The sequence below is a fragment of the Podarcis tiliguerta genome (genome assembly GCF_965153285.1).
Source record: "Podarcis tiliguerta genome assembly, chromosome: 1".
Lineage (NCBI taxonomy): Eukaryota > Metazoa > Chordata > Lepidosauria > Squamata > Lacertidae > Podarcis > Podarcis tiliguerta.
Window position 1 is genome coordinate 28,734,006 of NC_139534.1, and position 17,524 is coordinate 28,751,529.

Here is a 17,524-nt window from a genome sequence, read left to right on the forward strand (position 1 = left end):
GCTTTTGAGACAGAATGATGCATCCCCCTTTCCTCCCATAGTCCATTCTGGGAGTTCTTAGGCACTCCAGAGCCAATTTGAGGGGCACAGGGAGAGGGGCGGAAACCCCATAGTGCAAGCAGAAGTCCTTACACAGAGTTTCCACACAGGGCTTGTTAGGTGAATCCCAAAGTTTTGTGGTTAAAATATATCCATGAAGAAGTAATGCGCTTGCCCATCTACTTGAAATAAATGGGGTTTACCCATTTATATATGTATTAAAAATGTTTTTGTGTCGCTGCGTCATAAAATATCAGTGTGGTGTACAACAATTAAACATAAAGCACTATTTTAAAAAGTCACATAATCATTAAAGTGACCAGCTAATCGATTTAAACAGGTGCAAAGGGCTACCAACATAAAAAAGTCTTCAAGAAATGCACAAAAGTCAAAAGTGAAGGGGCTGCCATATCTCTGATGAAAGAGTGTTCCATAGCTACACTATATTCCTGGTTTCTGTTTGAAGCCAGTTGGGCCTCTGCAAGATGAGGTACAACAGGCAGCACTCCTGCAGATGATCTCTGTGATCAAGCCGGGATATTAGTGCTCAAGGTCCTTAAGGTATCCTGGATCCAAGTTGTTCAGGGTTTTGTGTATTAATGCAAGAACCTTGAAACTTGAAGCTGGGCCATGAGCACATGGGCAGTCAGTGCAGATGTTTTAGCAGATGTGTCACAGGCTGTCTGGCATCTGCTCCCATCAGCAGTTTTCACCTGCTGGAGCTTCCAGGGCAGCCCCACATAGAGCACATTGCAGTAATCCAGCCTCAAGGTTATCAACGCATGGAGTACAGTGGCCAAGTGTGTACTTATGAGTCTAAAGTTATGGTTATAACCAGTGGTTTTTTTTTAATTCCTTTACTTAGGAGGACAAGACATTTTTCTGACAGAAGAACAGAAGAAATATTACAATGCAATGAAAAAGCTGGGGTCCAAGAAACCGCAGAAACCCATACCCAGGCCAGCAGTAAGAATGTCTTGTATCGTTTTTAAAAAACAAAAATTGCATTAATCAGACAAAAGCTTTCATTGAAGTTTAAAAAGCAAGTTCACTGAGAAAAACAGCTTTCCCTTGCCCATGAAATGACCTCACACCCTTTTCCTGTCTTATTTCTCTCTGTCTTGTTTCTGCAGAATAAATTCCAAGGCTTTGTTTTTGATTTCGTAACCAAACAAGCCTTTGACATCGGGATCATGGTTCTCATCTGCCTCAATATGATCACCATGATGGTAGAAACAGATAACCAGGACCCCTCTGTGGAAGACACTTTGTACTGGATCAATGTGATTTTCATCATCCTTTTCACTGGGGAGTTTCTCCTGAAATTGATTGCACTCCGCTATTATTATTTCACTATTGGTTGGAATATATTTGATTTTGTGGTCGTCATTATCTCTATTATAGGTAAGAAATATTTGGGGCTCATAAGTGAAGAAAAGGGTCAGCTAAAGAAAGTATTTTGGAGATTTGGCATAAACTGTTGTAAACGTTGCTGGTACCCACTTAATTCCCTTTTTCTCCACTTGAGACTACAAAGTCTACATTGTAGCATGCATGGCGAATTGTTTTAACATTGTATTGCATCAGAAATGACATAAAGGTCTTTTATAAGTACTTGAGACTTTGTAGATGCAGGGGATTCAATTTAGTGGGGTCAGAAATGGTATGAAGAGTGGATGGAGAAAAACCTATGTCAACTCCTCTCATGACACATCAGAGGCACCCAATGAAATTGATTGGCAGCAGGGTCAGAATGGGCAAAATAAAAACACTTCTTCATACAGTTAACAATTAACTTCGTTCCTGCAAGGTGCAGTGATAACCACCAGGTCAGGCAGCTTTCAAAAAGGAGTATTATTTCATAAATCACTATTATTTAAATCCCACCTTTCAGGATATAAAACTTTCCAAGGTGGCTTACAAGGCCTTCCTCTGCTTGTGGGGGCGACTTTGAGCTCCTACTGGCAGAAATAGGGGACCATGTTTGTCTGTTCCCCTGCAGTTACCCTGCCTTACAGGTCTGAAGGTTCCCTCACCCTTCCAGAGCAGATGTTTAGTGGCCACAGGGGAGAATTTCAGCAAAATTACCCATACCCCCTTCATCTAGCATGGACATCCTGTGAGCAGGATAGAATTTTTGAATCCATCCCATAGTATACACAGAGAAAATTAATTATCCCAGTGACGGCAGGAGCTGTAGACATCCCAATGTCAGCCTAGCCTAGCATTCTCCCCTTGATCTTTCACAGGACAGTTGAGTCAGAAAATAACCACAATATGTGAACTAGAGCCAATTCCAGGTAAAAAAGCAAAACATGGGGATACTGATTTGCCATTTCCACCTCACACTGCAGCCCCTGATTGAAAAGGATGTGATTGTGTATTACATTAATATGTAATATTATAAAATGGTTTGCCGTATTTTTTTAAAACAGGTCTTTTCCTGTCCAAACTCATTGAAAAATACTTTGTGTCGCCCACTTTGTTCCGAGTGATCCGACTTGCCAGGATAGGTCGCATCCTGCGTCTCATCAAGGGTGCTAAAGGGATCCGCACTCTGCTTTTTGCCTTGATGATGTCTCTCCCTGCCTTGTTTAACATTGGCCTCCTCCTTTTCCTGGTCATGTTCATCTACGCTATATTTGGAATGTCCCAGTTTGCCTATGTGAAAAAGGAAATTGGGGTTGATGACATGTTCAACTTTGAAACATTTGCCAACAGCATGATCTGCCTCTTCCAAATCACCACCTCTGGGGGCTGGGATCGCTTGCTGGCCCCCATTCTCAACAGTGGGCCGCCAGACTGTGACCCTGAAAAAGTCCACCCAGGAAGCACAACCAAAGGAGACTGTGGCAATCCTTCTGTTGGGATTTTCTTCTTTGTCAGCTACATTATCATCTCATTTCTGGTTGTGGTCAACATGTACATTGCTGTCATTCTGGAGAACTTCAGCGTTGCCACAGAAGAAAGCGCTGAGCCTTTAGGTGAAGACGATTTTGAGATGTTCTATGAGGTTTGGGAAAAGTTTGATCCGGATGCAACCCAATTTATAGAGTACTGCAAACTCTTTGATTTTGCAGCTTCTCTGGAGCCGCCTCTTTTAATACCAAAGCCAAACCACCTCCAGCTTATTGCAATGGATCTTCCCATCGTCAGCGGCGACAGAATTCACTGCCTTGACATCTTGTTTGCTTTCACGAAACGTGTCTTGGGCGAAAGTGATGAAATGGATGCTCTCCGTGTTCAAATGGAAGATCGGTTTATGGCTGCCAACCCTTCCAAAGTCTCCTACGAACCCATTACAACTACTCTGAGGCGGAAACTGGAGCTGGAGTCCGCTAAAGTCATCCAGCGAGCCTACAGGCGGTACCGTGCCTCAAACCCGGTGCGTAAACCTTCATTCATATATGACAAAGGCAAAAACAAAATGGACCCTGATAAGTTGAGTTTGAACTTGCCCCTGGAAACGAGGAAGAGGAGCTGCTCCACCACGTCACCACCTTCATATGACAGTGTGACAAAGCCAGACAAATACGAACAAGAAAAGTCAGAAAAAGAAGAAAAAGACAAAGATGACAAGGAGAGCAAAAAGTAAAAACGAAAGTGAACGTGTGATCCTGTCTATAGCAAATTTGTTTACAGCATAAGGAAGTTACCACTGATAACTGATAGGGATTGTGCTGGAAGTTTATGCCAAACTGCCTGTTTCTACAGTTATCCAACATAGTACACTTGCACACCCAAGGCCAGCGTTGAACATGAATAAGGCAATCGTCATCTTATTGTTGGCTGAATAGTAGGGTAGCAGACTTGTGAGGACAATGCTGTGCTTCAAACCAAGAGGCGCGGATGGAGATGGATGTGCAAAATAGCTACAAACTGTCAGGACACGTCCATAATTGTGTCTATCATAACAAAAAAAGTACCCACCACTGCTGAAGTAATTGTATCCACTGTGTGCATCCCAGTCGCCACATGTGTCCTGTTTGACAAATTTCTCTTGGTGCCGCCATTTTTCTGTTTACAAATCACTGTTTAATTATATGTTGAGCAAAGGAGCAAGGTGCTCTCTCTCATATATTTGTTTACATGCATTCCCTCCCCCCCCCCCCACCAACACACCACCCTTTATAACTTAGGATATGGATGTGATATTTTGGACTTCTACTCATTGTGGGTGTGGTCCAATACAAGCATTTAGCAGAAAACCCTGGGTCCGCTGCAAAGAGATGGCGTTCTAAAGAGGCATGTCAGGTAGGCGGAACAGTCAGAAGAAAGGAAGAAGTGTCAACGTGGTTAAAGGATGTTGTTGTGTATGTGCCAGGTTCCGTTTAGATATTAAGTTAAGCATCGGCTGTGCTTGCATAGACATGGCATAGGGCTTAAAAATCAAACTGCCTTTGTAGATATGCAGAAAAGGACAAGTTTAGTTAAAAGTTACACACACACACACACACACACACACACCCCACACACAATCCTTGCAGTCCCCAAATTCTGGCTCAAGAACAAATAATGGCCACTGCTAAAAAAAATTAATTTTTGCCCCACGTTGGGCAAAAGATTCCTGTAGTGCAGGAGCTTGAACTAGGTGACCCTAATGGGTCCAGTCCAGCTCTACAATTTTGTGGTTCTATGAAATGATCTGGCCTACCTTAGTCTACTCCGGAGAGCTCCATTGTGAGAAAAGAAACAGGAGGGTGAACAATTCAAAATTCCAGCATGAAAAGAAAAGCTCAGAGCGACTCCTCTGAACAACCGACAGGTGCTCAGCTCAGCTCCTCAACACAAGGGGCAGTGAGGAGGAGATGCAAGGCAAGAGAAAAGCCCAAGTGGAAAGCAGTAGCTGAGAATGGCATCAGCCAACACTTGGCAGGCTGGAGAGGAAGCACAAGCATCTTTGCAAAGGAAGGTCCAATCCAGGCAGAAGTGGCCTATGAAGTGGTTCTCCAGGGAGAGCCAACAGCTGCTACAGGGGTGCAACCCTCACCCATAATCCCTAAGGGAAAACTTGAGGCATTGCAGCCAACACCATAAAGGCATGTGCTCTCTGATTTTGGTGGGGCTGCTAGACTGCAACTGTCCACTTCCATGGTGTTGGCTGTGATGCTTGCTGTTTCCTGTCACTTACAGCTGAGGATAGGAATTCACCCTTGCTCTGCAGAATTAACCAGTAATTCTGCCTACTGAACTGCTTCGCTGGCTGCTGCTGACTCCAGGCTCCTCCGCTTTGAAAGGAACCAGTGCATCTCACAGATAAGGCCATTGGCTTATTTAAATTGCCTGAAACTTGCTCAGTGCCCTTAAAGAGGTGAGATAGTAATATCGAAAGCCACCAGGCACTGTTTTCACCTGGTAGTTCTAAGGATCCCTCTGTCGCTTCCCCTTTCCAAAATCGTTTAGTTTGGTCAATTCCGAAAACTTCAATGGCTGCTCCTGAGAGATTCTCATGGTTTGGGCCTAGCATTCGCCAATTTGGTGCACTCCAGATGCTGTTGAACTGTGGCTCTCAGCATTGCTGACCATGGGCTGGGGTAGGCTAGTTGGGCCAATTCCCCTTCCTCCAGCTCTACTACAGTGGTACCTCGGGTTACATACACTTCAGGTTAAATACACTTCAGGTTACAGACTCTTCTAACCCAGAAATAGTGCTTCAGGTTAAGAACTTTGCTTCAGGGTAAGAACAGAAATCGTGCTCTGGCGGCGCAGCAGCTGCGGCAGACCCCATTAGCTAAAGTGGTGCTTCAGGTTAAGAACAGACCTCCGGAATGAATTAAGTACTTAACCCGAGGTAGCACTGTATTCGGATGTAATTTTGGTTTGTGTGTGCGCACATGCATGCGCATTTATACTAGAGAGGGAATGCTGAGGTGATATTTTCCTTCTTCAGATGAAGAATGGTTCCAGGAATTGCTGTGAAATATGGTAAAGCCACATGGTAGATCAGAATATGAAATTTCCACACTTCTCCTCCCTAAGGATAGAAGGGTGCCATTGGCAGAATCAACCCAGAATACATATACATCCTATTCAGGCCTTTATCACAAGGCTTTAACATGTGAGGAGGGGGGTGTTTAATGAGTGTGCTAGCTTTGCCCCATTTCCCCCCACATGTTTAAAGGCAACTGTCTGCGGTGGGGGAGCCTCCTATGCTGGTGGAGATTCTTGTACATTTGGTTTTTCAAGGTTCTAAAATGTGTGTGAGCCTGCAGAAGGACAGGAGGCTTACTTGGTGCAAACCATTACCCCTGAACACCTGGAGAGTGATGGGTGTGGAGCTACCACACTCCCTTTCCCCACATGTTTAAGCCTCAGTTTGAATGCCTGAATAGGGCTATGCATATTCTAAAATATGGCATGGAATATGCTCTTCCTAGGTATGCACGTGCCTAGGTTCTATCTCAGAAACTAGGCACATGCACGCATAACATGATTGACCATGACAAAATATAGGTGGAAGCTTGCTTTCAAAACTGCACTTAATATCTACACAGTCCATGTAGCTTTTATTTGTCCAGTAGTTGTTTTGGTTAGATTTTTTAAAAATATATATTCTTTAACTTACATATTCTTCTTAAAAATTGATTTGGCAAAAACAAAAATGAAGTTTAATAATGGCACCATTAAAAGACTAACTGATTCACAAAGTGTTTCATTTCGTTTTTATTTTATTTTATTTTTGGCATCACAAGAATCTTATGTGTATTTTCTGCAATAGACTAGCATGGCTGCCCCTCTGGCGCTTATTTGGCAAGTTAGTTTACCGTGATTCTCTCTCACGTACAGATAAGAGATTTGCATGTAGCCGTGCCCTACTCTATAGCTCATGCATAGAGGAAAAAAATTGCAAATAACCAAAAAGAGAAGCCTAACATCAGGTTTCAGGGTTGCATCACTTCAGCTATTTGCAGATTGAAATGCCAGGATGAAGTTGTATTTGTGCAGCTAAAAATTTTGCTGCACACTTTAAGGTAGTTGGGTGGATTTCCCCTCCCCTTCCTCCCTCTTTTATCATGAAATATTGCATTCTAACCAGTACATTCCACAATTCATCCATTGAACTGGACCAGTTGGTAATTTCTTACTTGCCTTATATTGCTATGCTTTGGACAAACGTAGCCAAGAATCCTAACCAAATGTTAAATCCCTCCAGGATATGAAATTGTAGCCAGGGGGAGCCACAAGCCAAGACAAAATCTGGCCTCCATTGTTCTGTAGTGCCCTGTACTGGAGGGAATATTCAAATATGTAGCGTATTGCTTGTCCTGAAACAACCGTATTCTTTCCTGTGCAAAACTGACTGTGTGTATCAGTGCTTGCCCTTTTGAATAAATCCTTGGGCTTTTGAAAAGTAGCATTTGTTTATGAAAAGAAAAAGAGAGAGGAATGATTGCCTTAACACAGGTAGCATTTACTGCAAGAAATGAGCCTTCTGTTTAGTGTGCAATCTTCCAGCAGCTGTTAACGTTCTTTTCTATGACATTATCAGCTGGATAATAAAGCAAGGGCTGTGTGTATTCTGTGCAAGTGTGGGTTTGCGGTGGAAGCATCCTCTCTGATACTGGGGTCAGAGCCAGGTGTTCTGAGGACCTCGCCTTTTTCTCTCCCCACCCTTCTCTCTTGTTGAAAACCAAATAGTCCACTGGATTGTGAGGGGCAACGGTTGTTGTGGATTTAATACGGCCAGAGAGTGGAGCTTGAGTGCCTTATTTGGCTGTCTCTTAGGTGATGCTTATTCCCTGCAGCCCGGGTCTATAATATGAACCTGTTAGCTTAACTGATCGACAGATATAGAGAACAGCTGGAATGCATATTTTCCAAAAGGAAAAAAAAAATGGCGATTCTGACTGTGTTTCTTCATCCCAGCATCCCTGGGTGTAACTTGCAACCTGCATGGCACCTTGGAGAGCCTTATCTATGAAGTTTGCTACCTCTTCCCAGGGTCCGCAACATTGCAGACTTTATAGCTTTAACAGCAAGCCAGATTTTCTCTTCCCCCGCTCCTACCCAATGAAGAGTTCTGGAGAGCTTCCTTACTGTGATATTTTGGTTGGCCCAATAAAGACATTGCCATACTGTGGAGTTTGTTTGTTTGTTTGTTTTCTTATGGGCCAACATAACACATCTTTTGCTTTTTTGCTTTAAAATGTTTTCATCAACAAGTGCCTGCAGTTAATCAGGTGGCAAATTTACTTTATTTTACTGTAATTTACAAATAATCTCCCAAACTGCAGATGGCAAGCGCCGCCTTAGAAGAACCTTTCCCCATTCACTGTCACACAGGAGCGAATGCCTCTCTTACAAATCACATACCTTGCAGGCATCTTCTAAAAGCAAATGTATGCGTTTTGCTTTGGGCCTATTGCTTTAGCCATACGTAAATGTGATCACTTCATTACTTCACTAATAAAATTTACAGTTGACTGAATATTTCTTTAATCAGGTGGCAGCCTTACCTGTATTCCTTACAGGTAGTATAAGCCAGGAGCTGGGGAACCTGCAGTCCTCCAGATGTCAATGGACAGCAACTCCCATCATCCCCGACTCTTGGCTATCCTGGCTGAGGCTGGTGGTAGTTCGACAACACCTGGAGGCCCAGATATATAAGTCATCATGCTTTGCCATCCCCTGCCTCTTTCCCTCTGTGCCTACTGCTTCTCCAGTCTTTTACAGAAAGAAAAATCCCAAATCCTTCTAAAATACCGTTCTTTGAAGTGTGGTTGACATGTGCAAAGGCAATGAAGTTCTGCAGTATATATTGGCTACAGAATTTAGGTTTGATTTTGTGCAGCATCTAGAGCTGGTTTAGAATACATACAGCCTTGCACAGGGCATTCAGAAGAAGATTGTATTCTGGTACTCTTTCCTGTGTCCTAGCATAGGAAATCATGCATCAGTGGCAGAAACCAATCCATTGTAGAGACAAGAGGTTTTTTTTAAGTTAGCAACAACCTGATGCCGCTTAAAAGTGTCCTTTTTAATGGCAGTCATGTGATGCAAAATCGTTTCTATAAAGATGTGCTGTAAACAAGTGCAATACTTTACATGTCTACTCAGAAGCAAGTCCCTTTTGTTTTCAGCTGGACATGCTCCTGGCTAAGTGTGGATGGCAGCCTTAATTGGTTTAAGAATATACATTTATATAACCTTTTTATATTCTCAAAGTCACCTTGCTTTATGTTACCAGTTTGCAGTTATAATAGGATTTGTGACTGCAATAATCACTTACTTATTTATTTATGTATGTATTTATTAGACCATTTGTTTTATATCACCACAGTACAACATTTAACAGGTACAAACAAGTTTGACTTCTTCACTACCCGTCCCCTTGTTACCTCTTCTTCAGTGGGTCATGTAAGGAGAAAAATTGAACAAAGTTGCAGATGAAACAATTTCACATTACAAGGGGACCATGTTCACTTGCCTCTGAATGGCCTGATCTTTGTAACTGACAAAAAGAGTAAATGATTGTTTTTCCCTCCTGACATTGCTTTGATCAGTCATTTTGATCTTATAATTTATCGACTACTCCATCTGTTGCAGTATTTCTTCATAGATAACTCATTTTTTATCCGTGCTGTATTTGAACTGTCCTGCATGGGGCCCACAGTCTGTAATTTCATCTCCTCCTTCCACAAGAACAAAACAGTAATACTAGAATCAAATCATTATCAGGACATTTTTTGTTTTGTTTTGTCGGTTTCTTACAGAGGGAAAAAGCGAAACTTACTCTTTTACTTTTGCTATCGACTAGTAATCTATATTGATGAACTGCATGTAGAAGACTATTTTAGCATAAATAACTATCAAACTACATTACTAACAAGCCAAAAAAATAAAGCTAATAATTTTTATCATAATGCAGATTCATTTTGTGCCTCTGTTGTCTTAAAATGTAATGAACAGTCATTGTCAGCTTGTTTTACATGGAGAAGATTCGATTCATTACCCACACAAATGCCATTACAAATCCCCCCCCCCCCCCCCGTCTTCAATCATTGGATAGCCAATACTTTCCTAGGGCAGTGAATGACGACTAATGCCTCAGGTAGCCCCCTGCTGCTTTTTGTTCTCCTGAGCACTGTTTTCTCCCAGCTACTTTTTCCTCTTACTTGTCACCCCTATTCTCTTGCTAGTTCATAGTTCCTTCCTTCTTTCCCATTACTCTGCCCCTGAGCTCTTGACTTGCATCATCCAAAAAAGGATGTTGGCAGCAACCCTGGCATATATTTCTGAGGCGCTGCCTTGATCCCAAGGAGTGGCTGGAAAAAGGCACAGGTCAAAGCCATGGCAGTTGTTAAACAACTTCCAATAGCTGAGCTGACTGAGAGCCACACTTGAGAAATGTCCTTGCAAGCCATTTGAGACTCCCAAGCTCGCTCTGGCCATCCTAACAACAACAACAACATATTATTTATACCCCGCCCATCTGGCTGGGTTTCCCCAGCCACTCTGGGCGGCTTCCAACAAAATATTAAAATACAGTTGTCCGTCAAACATCAAAAGCTTCTCCAAATAGGGCTGCCTTCAGATGTCTTCTAAAAGTCTGGTAGTTGTTCTCTTTAACATCTGGGGGGAGGGTGTTCCACAGGGCGGGTGCCACTACCGAGAAGGCCCTCTGCCTGGTTCCCTGTAACTTGGCTTCTCGCAGTGAGGGAACTGCCAGAAGGCCCTCGGCGCTGGACCTCAGTGTCAGGGCAGAACAATGGGGGTGGAGACGCTCCTTCAGGTATACTGGACCGAGGCCATTTAGGGCTTTAAAGGTCAGCACCAACAGTTTGAATTGTGCTCAGAAACATACTGGGAGCCAATGTAGGTCTTTCAAAACCGGTGCTATGTGGTCTCGGCAGCCAATCCCAGTCACCAGTCTAGCTGTTGCATTCTGGATTAGTTGTATTTTCCGGGTCACCTTCAATGGTAGCCCCACATAGAGCGCATTGCAGTAGTCAAAGTGAGAGATAACCAGAGTATGCACCACTCTGGCAAGACAGTCTGCGGGCAGATAGGGTCTCAGCCCGCGTACCAGATGGAGCTGGTAAGCAGCTGCCCTGGACACAGAATTTACCTGCACCTCCATGGACAGCTGCGAGTCCAAAATGACTCCCAGGCTGCGCACTTGGTCCTTCAAGGGCACAGTTACCTCATTCAGGACCAGGGAGTCCTCCACACCTACCCACCTCCTGTCCCCAAAACAGTACTTCTGGCTTGTCAGGATTCAACCTCAATCTGTTAGCTGCCATCCATCCTCCAACCGCCTCCAGGCACTCACACAGGGCCTTCACCGCCTTCACTGGTTCTGATTTAAAAGAGAGGTAGAGCTGGGTATCATCCGCATACTGATGAACACCCAGCCCAAACCCCCTGATGATCTCTCCCAGCGGCTGCATGTAGATGTTGAAAAACATGAGGGAGAGGACAGAACCATGAGGCACCCCACAAGTGAGAGCCCAGGGGTTTGAACACCTCATCCCCCACCACCACTTTCTGAACATGGCCCAGGAGGAAGGAGCAATCTATTGGTTGCTTTAATAATCCATATATAATGTTCTTACTAGGGAAATATAGGAATTTCGGACAAACTGTGGACTTTCTCGATGCCTGTCAAAGCTGAAGCATGGCATTGGAGCACTGCACAGTTGCTAGAATTCTGTCAGCACAGGGTAATTTTATACTACATCTTTCCTAATTTTTCCCACCACTGTTCCACATATGGTCCACCATGTAACTCCTCCTATGAACTGGATGCCAAAGAGCCCGCTGACACACAAACTGGATTGCAAAACTCGTCGTTTGGGTTTGCTGCTTTAGAGTTCTGCTCACAAATACATTTCTAGATCAGAGAGATTTCTCCACCAGCGCTTCATACCTTCCTCAGTATGTTTCCACCCCTTTTCCCACTTCCCACTCCTTCTCTTCCAACAGCTTTTTACTGTGCTTTGATAGCTGACCACTGCTTCTCTTACCTGCCTGTTGCCTTGGGTGAAAAATCATATACAATGTAGATGATGGAGGAAGAAAGCTTCATTCGCCACTCGGAGTCCTTGTAACATTTCATGTGAGTGTTATCTTTCAAGATCATCAGTCTAGTGGTATCACCATGGCTGATTCCAGGTTGCAGCCTCCATACCATTGTTGATGTCTGCCTCTGGCTCACCACAATCCTAGACGCTGATTTTCAGCGGCTGGCTGCAGTGGTGCCTCATGCCCATGGGGACTGGTAGGGCAGAAGGAAGGGAGTCCATCAGTAGGTGGTGCCAGAGCCAATGACAGGTGGAGCCAACTAATTCTGGTTTTGTTCCCATCCTCCTCCCTGCTGAGGGAGAGCAAAATTGAGATGGAGGAGGAAGGGTCAGGGCCACCTCAGTGTGCTGGCTGTAAGTAAGAAGGCAGGTTGAAATTTCCATTCCACCTTAAGAAGCAGACGTGTGGAACTGTTGCGTGTCACATGTCTGTTTACATTCCAGCACAGCTTGCTGGGAACTTCCATTGTGTGTATAGCTTTTGCTTTTCCCGTTCTCACTGAGAAAGACGAAGAGAGAGACGACATGCTTCTTTGTCCTGATTTATGATTAAAAAATCTGTAGTTGTTGTATGCTTTCACAAGCCTCATGCCTATTCTGTGTGCACAGTACGATCTGCTGATAGTGTGCCCTGGCTTTGAAGCCTGGGTCCCTGATTTACATCGGAGCAGAGGCCGATGGTCTTCACAGCGGGATGACTGGAAGGTGACGGCCCAGCTGGGGCTAACCAGCTGGCCTCCCAGCCCTCTGCATGTCGACAAGCAGGTAGGTGTGGGCTGACTGAAGGCCGACTAAGGTTGGTGGGGTGGTGCGCCACTCACCTTAAATGACCAGCCTCCACACTGACATATTGTCTCACACCTAGTCTGCAGACAATAGGTGTCTGGGATGGGGGGAATTCCTAATATTATTTTGCATCTTGTTGAGATCTTCTTTGGAGCATGTTAGGCATTTTGCACATGAAGCTTTGTCTTTAATTGCTGGAGAGAAGATGCACATTTTTTCCATGCGTCAGTGCAAAAGCAGACCACAATGTGCTAAAGTGGCAGTAAGTTGGGATATTATATGCAAGCCGAGGGTTGTACCAGATAAAAATAACACAGAATACCTCTAAAAGCCAACCACCAAGGGCCCAAGTGTATTGGTTGTTGCATACCCTAGAAACAACTAAATTGCTCTCATTGCAGAATGCATCCAGGAAAAAAAATTATCTACCTCTGAAGTACATTAGGAGAAATCTCACCGTAGCAAAGACTGCAGTACAAGAATTAATAATGGCTGGCAAACCTCTGCATTATTAACAACACGTTCAGGAGAGAAATGATGGGAGCACATTGCTGCTTTCCTTCTTTTAGCACACAGCTCTATTGAAGTGATGCAGGTACCCTTAAAAAAAAAAGATTCTCTCTCACACACACCTCTATTGTGGAGCGACAGCTGCTTTGTAGCACGAAACACAGATCCACCTAGTGCCTGTCTTAAGAAAATAGATCACACTGCAGTGCAACCCAAGCAAAGTAAACTGCGGCACATTCTCATCTCTGGGGAGAGAAGGGAAATTGCATGCCGGCTCACACATGGTCCCTGCTGCAAGAGCAGCTCTTGATGGAAACAGGGAAAGGCACCTCATCAACAATTTATCAGAAACCCAAAAGGCAGCCAAGTTCTGCATTTTGGACTGTTTCTTTCCCCCCTTTCCGTTCAGTCAGTTGATGCTGCAAGTTTGCTGGAGTTGAATCAAGAGACACAATGAAAGCTACACTTGGACAGCAGCTGCTGTTTAACCCACCAACCCATTTTGGTATGCACATTGTGTTGAAAGGTATGTGATTGTTGGCATATTGTATTAAAGGTATGAAATTGTTATCTGCTGAAAAGCAACATGCATATTAGGACACTGATGGTTTTAAGAATCTGCATCTTCGAGGAATAAGATGTGCATCTATGTTTCAGCTGCGTCTTTTTAAAATGGCGGGCATACATTCCATGGCAGCCTTTCCGCATTGTACACTTGTCAGTATCTAAAATACACTACAGCAATAAATATTTCACAATGCAGAGAGGGTCTGGGTAGTCTGCAGCCGTTTCTGCCATTCTCCAGACATGGCACAAACCCCAAGGAAATGCTTATTCAAAACAATTCTGCCCTGCTTTTTTCTTTTTAGAAAAAGTTCAAGTGGGTGGCGCTGTGGGCTAAACCACAGAGCCAAGGGCTTGCTGATCAGAAGGTCAGCAGTTCAAATCCCCATGACGAGGTGAGCTCCCGTTGCTCGGTCCCTGCTCCTGCCAACCTAGCAGTTCGAAAGCACGTCAATGTTCAAGTAGATAAATGGGTACCACTCTGGCAGGAAGATAAACGGCGTTTCCATGTGCTGCTCTGGTTCGCCAGAAGCGGCTTAGTCATGCTGGCCACATAACCCGGAAGCTGTACGCCCGCTTCCTCGGCCAATAAAGCGAGATGAGCGCCACAACCCAGAGTCGTCCACGACTAGACCTAATAGTCAGGGGTCCCTTTATCACTTTACCTTTACCATTCAAGCCAGCTCAGAACAGGAACCATAAAATGCATCAACATGCCTAGTACTGCACTGTGAATGAAGCAAACATAGGAATCTACAAAGACACAAATGTGTCTCAAATGTGCTGTGGTGTTCATACCAGCAGGAGGATCCTCAGTTCAGACCTCAGCATCTCCAAGTAGGGTTCAGAGAGACTTCCTTCTGAAATCCTAGAGAGCCACAATCTGTGCAGACAAGACTGAGCTACATGGACTGCTACATCTCACTCTTTACAGTGCATCTTCCTATGTTCTGGATGTGCTGATTATTGTTGTCATTAGCATCCATCCATCTCGAGAGACCAGTGTCCCTCCAGGGCTGAAGTCAAACCTCTGTGTTGCCAGCCCCAAAGTGTTCTCTCTGGGGTGCAAGCCTGGGCAGCGCGTATGGAGGTCCTGGGCTGCCCAGATGACAAGAAACACCCCAACTTGGGTAACATGTTTGTTCATTATTACAATAGAATACTGAAGTATTCCAAGTATTCCTGCTTTGAATTGGATAGAAATAATTCAAAAGCAGCTTGCAAATTACAGACCTTATTGAAACATAAAAATCAATGTGCAAAACAATAAATAGTAGGAGACGGCATAAAAATATGAAACGCTATAATAAAACTTAAAGGCAACAGCGAAAATCAATCAAATCAATTATAATGAATATACATGTGGAAATAATTTCAGATCTTGAAAGACCTTAATGGTAAGTTCAGGCATTTGTTTGTTTTGAGTATCCAAAGAGCTCACACCAGATTTAAACATGACACTGCCAGACATGAAGGAAAATGAGTATATACAGCATTCCACCTGGCTGGCTTTGCCTTCATCCTCATACATACAACATTAGCAGAAACTGGGTAAAAGCAATGGGAGCTCACCCCGTCGTGCGGATTCAAACATGACCTGGAAGCTGCCTACAGGCAAACGCTGGCTCCCTCAGCCTGAAAGCACACCCCTTAATCAAATTCGACCGAACTAAACCATCCAGGGGTCCTATACCTTACCTTTACAACATTAGCACACCAACATACACAGTACCCACCTAGATAATCTCTCTTTTGTGTGCCACCACTAAGGCAAGCTGGTTTGAAAAAGCTATTGGCCACATAGAGTTTGATCCAATCTTAGTCATGCTTAAATGCAGTGAAATCAATGGGGCATTACTATTACAACTACTACAAGTGAATCCGAAAAATTTAAAAGCATAAAGCATAACATGAAAACACAATACTTTACCAAAATTTGTACATGTGCAAATTAAAAGGATGGCTATGTTTTGATTTGTGTGTTTTAGAAAGTGAGAATGAGGTAGATTCACCTTTAAACATCAACTGAACCAGATTTCTCCCCCATCCATAGTACAGACAGACACAGGCATATTCTCACCATCTTCTGATTAGCATTGATTTTGCCTAAAAAGAATGTGAGGCTGATTTGGAGATTCCTACTTAGGGTGAATGTCAGAGAATGTTTGAGGGGAAACTATGGGGAGTTTTGATAATGCCAATGACATTTCTCACAGGGATTGCATTCAGCCCTGGTTCTAATATACATTTGGAGGCTATAATTAAAAAGACTGAGTCATCTGCTAAAACACCGTCAGCTCAACATCACAAATCTGTTTATTACCAATGTGAGTGTTGATTAAATATATTTTAAAGATACAAGGAGTCTGTACTCTTTCTCCTTGGGACGCAGCCAAAGAAAATGTTATTAATGAGAATTTCTTAGTTTTGTTTTCTATAAATAGATACAGTTTTTCTCTTATGAACCTATTATAAAAATACTAGGCTCCATGGTCAGTTTTGTCCCACCATTGTAGAATTTTCCAGCAGCGGTTATTTGACTTCTGAGAGGCTAGGGAAAGGTGAGGTGAGAGGAATGAATGGAAGAGATGGTATTGTCAACTTTTGCAGATACATTGACTGCACATTTATTTTAAAGTCTGAATCTCAAAATAACTATGAATTGCCTTGGAGACCTCAGTTCTGTTTGCAACAATTTAGAAGGATCCTGCTTTGCTTTTGGCAAGTCCTATTTCCAAATCAGACTGATTTTGTCATCCAAATTTAATCCACACACTCCTTTTTTATAGCTCCTAGTTTTCTGAATGTCCCACACAACATTTGGATAAATATATGTACCACTGTAAACAGTGAGAAGTAAACACCCTTCTATGTTCCAATTCACATTGCTGTGTCTTACTAAGACACCTTTACCTATGAATGTCTTAAATCAAGTAGATGTTAGCAAGAGTGTTGTGAAAATAAATGGTATTGGTGGCTGAGATGTTACAGTTATGCCATCAGGTGCTTTCTTCCAGTTTTGAGGATAAAGAGAATTGTGAGCTTCTTGCAAAAGTAGGCAGAGCAATTCTGCATTATTATTTGCATCTTTGCCCTGCTCCCCATAAATGCTAAAAGAAAGGGGGGAAATTGGTTGCTGATTGTAAAATAAGGTGCCACCTGCCTTTCAAGAAATGCTAGAAAATTAAAGAAAGTGATCAAGCAGAACAAGAAGCAGGTTATCCTCTTTGTTTGGATTCAACTGGACACCATTTTGAATCAAGATGGCGAACTGAACTTTTCAAAACTGCACTGGTTTTCACCACGGTTTTCAAAATGGCACAGATTTTGGGGTTTCCTCACCTGAATTTCCAAGCGGTGCAGGGTATAAGACTTCTGGTAGAAAATGATCCATCACTATGCCTTGCATATAGAAGAAGCCTGGTTTGGTCCCAGGGATCTGTGCTTAAGGGTCTCAAGTGGTGATGGCAAAGAAGCTGCATGAGACCCTGGAGAGCTAGTGGTAGTCCGAGTAGGCCAGAGGACAGGGAATCTGTGGTGCTCCTGATGTTGTTGGAACAACCCCCACCATTACTGGCCCTTGACTACCCTGGCTGGGGCTG

At 43.5% G+C, this 17,524-nt stretch overlaps 1 protein-coding gene across 2 annotated transcripts in view; it reads left to right on the top strand.

The window, feature by feature from the left end:
• LOC310660475 (sodium channel protein type 1 subunit alpha-like) overlaps positions 1–4,474 on the top strand; it is a 53,237-nt gene extending 48,763 nt beyond the window's left edge. For both annotated transcript variants that reach the window (XM_083405278.1, XM_083405277.1), the window contains 3 exons: positions 905–1,005; positions 1,173–1,443; positions 2,475–4,474. In XM_083405278.1, coding sequence (XP_083261404.1) covers positions 905–1,005; positions 1,173–1,443; positions 2,475–3,634 — 1,532 coding nt within the window. In that variant the 3' untranslated portion in view covers positions 3,635–4,474. The remainder of the gene's footprint in view (positions 1–904; positions 1,006–1,172; positions 1,444–2,474) is intronic.
• Positions 4,475–17,524: the final 13,050 nt, after the last annotated feature.